This window comes from Pinus tabuliformis, chromosome 2_2 (assembly GCF_031772625.1).
Source record: "Pinus tabuliformis cultivar Carrire ecotype Pingquan chromosome 2_2, CPIR1, whole genome shotgun sequence".
Classification (NCBI taxonomy): domain Eukaryota; kingdom Viridiplantae; phylum Streptophyta; class Pinopsida; order Pinales; family Pinaceae; genus Pinus; species Pinus tabuliformis.
This window is the reverse complement of record NC_142300.1, coordinates 463122111-463130658: the sequence shown is the minus strand read 5'-3', so window position 1 is coordinate 463130658 and position 8548 is coordinate 463122111. Positions and strand designations below refer to the sequence as shown.

General features: G+C 34.1%; 1 protein-coding gene across 1 annotated transcript; it reads right to left on the bottom strand.

The window, feature by feature from the left end:
- Positions 1–3421: 3421 nt before the first annotated feature.
- LOC149193302 (uncharacterized) lies at positions 3422–4273 on the bottom strand. The gene has a single exon (XM_089407281.1). It carries the CDS (start codon positions 4271–4273, stop codon positions 3422–3424), a length of 852 nt encoding a protein of 283 aa, XP_089263407.1.
- Positions 4274–8548: the final 4275 nt, after the last annotated feature.

The following is an 8548-nucleotide window of genomic DNA, read 5'->3' as shown; positions in this document are numbered from 1 at the left end:
GGCAACGATTACGTTTTCATGGTCATGGACAGGTTCTCTAAGATGGCCATTCTGGTGGCCTGCAAGAAAAGTATCACAACAAAAGCCACTACTAATCTCTTCTTTGAACGAGTGTGGGTACTCTTTGGGATCCCACAGTCCATTATCTTAGATCAGGAGAGCAAGTTCATAAGTACATTTTGGTTAAGCCTCTAGTCGATGCTAGATACCAAACTCACTAAGTCCATGACCTTCCACGCCAAAACTGATGGCCAAACCAAGGTCGTCAATAGGATGATCATCAACATTATGCGCATGTAAAACTTAAAGCATCCACGCCCAACGTATGAAAGCATACCCTATATCCATCATAGTTACAACATATCTATCCACAACTCAACTGGCCATAGCCCATTTTAGGTGAGTTTGGGATTCCAACCACTATGTCCCATTGATTTGGCCATACCATTTGCAACTACTCAGGTACATTCGAATCATGTCTAGGTCGAAGCTGACAGTGCTAACAGCTTCATTGAGCGCATTCAGCACATTCGCCAGCAAGTCCATGACATATTATACAGAGCCAATTCTATTTACAAGCAGTGTCATGATCAACATCGAGTGACACACAGTTTCCAGGTGGGCGACAAAGTTTGGTTACATTTGCAGAAGAAGCATCTCGCTTGGGCCCACCGCAAGCTTCATCTGCTCCGATATGGGCCTTACACCATCACTAAGGTTATGGGAGACAATTATTTTGAGCTCAACATTCCCCCATTACTTGCCCTGCACCCAGTGTTCAATGTGGACTGCCTTTAGCCATACTTTCCACCATTACTCGGCACATCAGACATTGCAGAACAACTCATACCAACAGTGCTAAACCCAGACTGCATGGAAGAAGCCACAACTAATCAGATCATGAACACATAGATCAAGAATACTCACCAATAGAAGATCCAATTGTATCAGGTTGTCAAATCTAGCCAAATCTTGCACCAAGACAAATGGCTCACGAGGGACCAAGTTTAGTAGAAGTTTCCCCATCTCATGGAGACACTCAACGCAATGGGGACCACAGCTTCCTAATGGGGGAATACTGATCCAAGTGGATATTGGTGGCCACCCACCTATTGCACTTGGACCTACACCATTGTTTCTTTTCATTTTCCTTAACTGTAGCACAACTTACTATTTTTGGCAATTTTTCGAGTCCTAAAATTTTGGAGCCGTTTTGAGGGACTAAAATATGTTCTTGGGAAAATGGAAAGACAAGAAAAGTGTTAAACCAATTTAATGGTTTTTTTCGTCCTCCTCTTTGATATCTTCAAAACAATGTATTATGACAGCCAAAGGAAGATTGTATACCAAAGTTACAATGCTAGGAAGTTGGGGTTCCAACTTACTCCAACGGGGCCCACAAGCTTTTGACGCTTCATCTCTTAGGGTTAGCTTTTTGGATGTTTAGGGCTTCTCATTTTGTCTAAATGAGTAAAAATGCCACCAAGCCTCATTGTAACTTAGTTCAAAGGCATGTAGCCAACACATCTCTTCTCAAAGATAAAATACCCACGTAGAACCATTAAAAAATCCCATGTAGAACCATTAAATATTAGGAAGAAAACCTTAACTTCAACACAAACTACAAAGTCTTTTGGGAGAATGGAGAAACATGGATGTAACCTATAAATGGTTTCCCTAAATACCTTTCTTTGTGTTTTATGCATATCCCATGAAATAGGCTAGAGCGAGGCTTTGTTAACGCTTGTCAACTCTAAGCTTAAACCCAATAAGATAAGATTTGGTATTCTTATCAATGGTTGGCATAAATAAGGAAAGGCCCGATAGGGCTTTCAATGTCTTGAAATGTATGGGTGTTGCGCAATATTTAGATGTCATAGCTCATACAATACCCTTTTTGATGCATTGTGCAAGGGTAATGAATTTGATTTAGAGATTTCGATTTTGAAAAAAATGGCTAAAAATAGGTGTGGTTGTGATGTTTCTACTTATAACATATTGAATTATAGGTTTTGAAAGGGAAAGAATCTTGAAATCACAACTACAAATTTTCGTAGTGATACCCATAGAAACACAATATTTGTGAGGATTTTGATAATGAAAGAGGAACTTTCCAAAGGAATTCATAACCAAGTGTACTAGGAGTCAAGATTGTGCTACAGAAGAAAACAAATATTAATGACGTAAAACATTGCCCAAGCGCCATACCTAAAATAAGTACTTTTGTCGCCACCCCTATTCCTTCTCTTGTACATTTTAAACTCGAAGTGAAGTCTAGTATGTTAAACCCCCATCTTCGTAAAATATCTTAGAAGCAAATCTTCCACACTCCTTTGACGTTGAAACAATCATTCAAGATCTCATGCTCCACTGCCTGCATCACTAAATGTGCAATTCATGAGCCCCACCCACTGAGCTTCAACTGCTAATGTGGTGGTTTCGGAAGTGACTAGGTGATAGATGTATGGGGCATCTAGGGTATCGGGTGCCTCTAAAGTAACAGGTGTTGAAGCCGCCAAAGATAAATGCCACAACCTCCTAGCTGTTGGCCATAACGACATGATCAGGGGTGAATAATGCATGCATTCATTAATTCACAAAGATCAAACAATGGCGATTACAAAAGCCGTGAGAGTCGATCTCAGTTATGCTAGAACCTCCTGGTTTTTTGAGGTAATGGCATGATAAGGGGCAATCCTCCAAGATACAGTCTTCGAGCGGCATCGGCAGTTTGGTGGCGCCAATGGTGGAAAATGTGAGTGAAATCCCCCAACTGCAATGCTAACTTAGCAGTTTTCCCATTTGGTATATACAAATAATTGGCTGGCTAGCTCATTCGTGAATTCCCTCACACCCTGTTCAGACTTTAAAACATTTTCTCTCTTCAATGGCTTACATGTCAATTCATTGAGCCATCATTTTTGAATTACTAAGCTCCACCCTATTATAATTAATTTATTTCTCCTACATGTTTGCTAACTATGAAAGTACAATTATGAAAACGAAAACATTGTGGTTGTACATGTTGGGAAAAAACACTTAATACACTTATAAATAAATTCAAATAATAATAAAAACAATCGACAGCATGCCCAAATTGTGATATTTTGTGATAAAAAACAATTCGCAAAGTAAAAGTCCAATACTTAATACCATGTGTATAGCACCATGCCCGTAGCACGTATAATAATGTAATTGTAATGTTAAAATACAAACATTATGCTATAAGAATGAAGCATCCACGTTGAACAGCAGGATTTTACGCTCGGAAGATTATTGGATGGAGAAGCGCAAGGGAATTTCAAACGATATTAAAACATATGTAAGCAAGGCCGTCCATTATGGTTTCCATTTCTTGTCTCTGCAATTGCCACCTTAAAAACATCAAAATCCAACGCCTGTAATCCGCGTATATGACCTATTAATTTGTATGTTTGCTACTACTATAATTCCATGCGCTGACCACGAGACAGAAATCTGAAGGAATGTCACAGTCGTTCATGTCTCTGAGGGAATCGACTTGCTGCATCATGGACTTAACAATGAACAAACCATGATGTCCCACTCCAGGATTAAACAGCCAGTCATGCACATCCCATAAGATTTGAAAAGGAACTCCTCCTACATAGATGGTACCGTTGCCCCTGGATTTCCAGAGTAAATCCTTCACTTCCACAGCCACCTCCCTATCGACGCTGATAACAAGAGCCGGATCGCCGGTTCGTTCTGTTTGGCACTCAATCAATACTTCATGTGACCGCTTCCCATCACCAAACCGAGCCATGGTAGCAAAACTTTCCTTGCCGAGGACGTGTTCCTCTCTCGACACCAGAACCGCGTCAGGAGAGCACCTGGACTTGGTCTTGATGCATGCCTCCTCTTCCATATCGCCCAATAATAAAACCATCTCCTCGTTGCACATAACGGCAATGTAATACCCTCGTTCAGGCTCAGGCCCTGACAAGAACTTCACAGATTCCAAGTTCCAGAATACTTTGACTCTGTTTCCATCGATAATATCGGAACGCTTCCATGATCCCTGCTTTTTACAGAATTTCCAGGGTTTCATCTCCACTTTACAGACGGATCTATTCGCCGGTGATTCTCCAATAGCGATGCACAGCCCCCGAACCATCACATTCTTGTCCCAGGTAACGCTTATAACATTCTGGCCTCTGCCCCCACATTTTGTCTCGTAGGTCGATGACACCAGATTCTCCGAGCTATTGCCTTTACTCTCGCTGGAGAAGCAAGAGGGCACTTCACCTCGCATTCTTTTCTTTCTGGGTCGGAAATCTTGGTACGTGTTGCTTTGACGATTTCATACAGTAAAGTCGATCCAGAAAATGCGTCCGAGAATCGAAACTGGACTGATTGTGCAAAGCACAGCCAACAAACCAACCACAATATTATTGAACTATATTGGATCCCTCGTCATCCTCATGACCTTAATGACTACAAGCATAATGGGCCATTGTTCGAAAAAGTGATGAGATCCCCCCGGCAAATCGAATCTAAAGGGCTCCTACTTCCAACCAAAGTCTATAACACAGCAAAATGAATATTCTCCTAAGAAGTTGCAAGAGGAGAAATGCATATAGAGATATCTGCCAAATATCTCTCTAGCGCGATCATGATATATATGCATATTGAACCATATTGCTCATTTGTTTCTTCGATGGTCGCCGTAGACTGTTCAACTCTACGCTGGCTAACGAAGACAAAAGAGCACATTATAAAATTCATCGTTGGCGACGTCCTCGCTGTCAAAAGCCCGCATTATAAAAGACAAATTCATTGAAGTATTGAACGAGAAAAAAGGATCTTCGAGATTGGGTAGCGTTAATGTAAAGCCGAATCTCAAGTGTGGAGTCTGGACCACGTCAAAGGTAGTGATCACCGAGCTAGTTTGAAAGAATACGCTTATTCGTTTAGTTTGAAGGAATACTCTCACCTAACCTAAACGTTTGGTGTTGAATATATTGACTTGGTACAGATTCAAATTCAATTCCAGTGTGAGCGAGAGTGCAACTAGATTGGCCTGTATTTCCATGGAGTTCGAGATTTTCCTCGTAATACATTTTGAAGGTCTGAAGGTAATAAAGATTAAGTACTATGAAGCGATGGATACTTCTAAGATATATATTATTAAGTGATTTGTCAAAATTATCGAATGTATTATCAAAATATAGTTTAGATTGCAATGATAAAGTGAAATTGAAATTTTAATGGTAAATATTATAAAGAAAGATTATAAATATAAGTGATTTATCTATATTCATTTGAGAGAGGTCATTTTAAGATGCTAAAATATCTGATGCTTGACTATAGGGAAAAAAATAGGGTCCAACGAGGTACAATGTGTTTTCCTTATTCTTTGGATTTCATTTTAATAAAATAAAATTGGGTCCACTAACTTTAGTTAATATTTTAACTTCCTAAGGCTACAATTTTTGAATAGAAAATTGTTGGATTAACTTTAGTAGGCCACAATTTTTAGATAAAAAATTGTTGGATTTTTATAAATTTCAATCCATATTATGTATTTAGTAGATCATATAATTGAAATTTATAATTTATTATTCTTGAATGGCTATAAAAAGTTATAATTTTAAATGATAAATTTTTAAATAGAAAATTGTTGAATTTTTATAAAGTTCATTCCTTATTATGAATTTAGTAGATTATATAAATAAAATTTGTAACTTATTATTTAATGGCTGAAAAAATTCTAATTATAAAGGGTAAAGAATATCGTAACTAATAAATATTCCTATGCAACATCTCATTAATCTCTCTGCCAAATCCATTCAGTTAATTATAAATTCAGAGATATAAGATTCTTCTCTTTTTTTCAAAATTATATGTATATTTATAACTAAATCCAATTATATATTGTAATTCATTATACAGATTTTTAAAAATTATTTATCCTCAACAAAAATTGAAATCATTACATTAAAATATCGAAATCATTACATTAAAATATTTGCAAATAATTCCAATGATTCTTATTAACCAAACAAAATAAATCCAATCAACTAAATATACCAACTCAATCCTAACAAATATGTATATAAACATTCAACCATTAATAATAAAAATTACTTTAACTATAAATATTTAAAATTTAACCTGTCATAAAATTGCTTTATAAACATCTCAATAAAAGTAAATTGTGATTTTATTAATGTTTTAATTACACTGATAAAGTGAAATTTTAATTTTAATAATAAATACAACCACAAAGATTATCAATATAACATAGTTAGGTTGATATTGATTTATCTACATTCATTTGGGAGAAGTCATTTTAAGTTGTTAAAACTGTGAGATGTTTGAAGATTCAAAAACCAGAAAGTTCAATAATTTAAATTTAAGAATTGATCTTAAGGAAAAAAATTGTGGCAATTAGGTTAGTTAATATTTTAATTTGACAAGGTTATATTTTTTGTATAGCAATTTTTTTTTGGTATTTTTTAAGATATTTATAAAGTTTAGATATTTAGTAATTTATACTATTGAAATTTATAACGAATTTTGAAAGAAAAAAATTGATTTTCAATTTTAAAAAAATCATGGTTAATATGCAAATATTCTTATTCATTTTTTAATTAAATTTTATGATTGAAGATTGAAGTAGGTTTGGTGAATTACTAGCACAATCACATTAATAAATGTGGTTGATTATGTTGATAAGGGTATATCGACCATATGCACAATTATATTAGTAAATTTTAATGATACAATTCGATAAGAGTCAATGGTATGGATTTAATATTAATATTAATATTAATTATTGATATTTATCCCCAAGACATTATTTATATTATAATCTCAAGGGACTAAAAACCCAAGTTATTAATATTATAAACCCAGGGGATTAATAAACCATTGCAATTAATATTATAAAGCCAAGGAATTAATATTATAAACCTAATATTATTAATATTATATACCCTAGCATAGGGATTAATATTATAAACCCAATATTATTAATATTAAAAACCTAAGTGATTAATATTATAAACACAAAGGATTAACATTGCGACAATGATTGTCATATTGATTATCGCATTGAGACAATGTTTTTCATAATCCGACATTGGATAGATTTTTGTACAATTCCATTGTCACAATATTAAACTCTAATACAAAACCCTAACCTTATAAAACCTAATATAGTAAACCATATAATTGTTATTATAAACTCTAAGATTATAAACCCTAACATTAGTATATTAAACCTAAGGATTATAAACCCTAGCATTAATATTATTAACCTTAGCCATCCATTATATGCCTCCATGGTCAGTCATGGCCATCCATTATGGTTCAATATAGGACACTTATAGATAGACTATGATTCTCGAGGTAAGTATGGTTCACCTTGGTAATCATGCTGACTAGTGTTGACTATGATGCCTATTTTGACTATATGTGAACATGTCAACAATAGTGAACCATAGTTAACATGTGTTAATGTATAAATATTATAAACCCTAACATAGCAAACCACATTTATCCCTTGGGTTTATAATATTAATCCCTTGGGCTTATAATAATAATCCCAAGGGTTTATAATATTAATCCTTTGGGTTTCTAATATTAATCCCAAGGGTTTATAATATTAATTCCAATGTAATGTAACATTACGACAATGCTTGTTAGATTGATTGTCGCATTGACACAATGTTTATTATAATAATCCCAAAGGTTTATAATATTAATCCATTGGGTTTTTAATATTAATCACGTGGGTTAATAAACCCAAGGGTTTATAATATTGATGTTATAAATGTGAGTATTAATATTATAATCCATAAGATTAATATTTTAAATCCTAGGACTATAAATCCTAGGATTAATATCAAACCCTAATATTAACATTATAAAACATAAGAATAAAATATCAAACCCTAGGACTAATATTAAAAATCCTAGGATTAATTATAATCACTTAGATTAATATTATAAACTCTAGTATTAATATTAAACCATAGTATTAAAACCAATATAATAAACCCTAATGTTAAACACTAATTCTAAAATGTCATAATGCGACATTAAATAGATTACAATAAAATGTAATCTTCTGACAATGATTGTCACATTGATTATTGCATTTTGATAGTGTTTGTCTCACTGCGACATTGAATAGATTTATGTACCATTCCAACATCACAATATTAAACCAAGTATTATAAATCCTATTGTATCTCTAAGATGATAATGGTCAACTATCATGCCATGGCATCTAAGATAATTCTTTTGGGGGTTTTGTTTTATTTTGGAGGACCAGTGAATGAAATAGATGTAACAATGTAATGCCTAACCTTTTGAATAATATTAATACCGAAGCAGAGGGCTGCTATAAAATTTCACAGTGAAATAGCTTGTATGGTGGTGAGCAGAAACAAAAAATAATATGATTATCACAATTTTCAAATTGAAAATTAAATAATCATAAGTATGAAAACCTTTGACCTATGTTCAGAAGGTTTAAGATAATATGCTTAAGCTTACAAAATATGCTAATGATTTATTG

Coding starts and splice junctions, on each gene's coding strand:
- LOC149193302 (XM_089407281.1), bottom strand. CDS start 4,273: ATGCGAGGTGAAGTGCCCTCTTGCTTCTCCAGCGAGAGTAAAGGCAAT.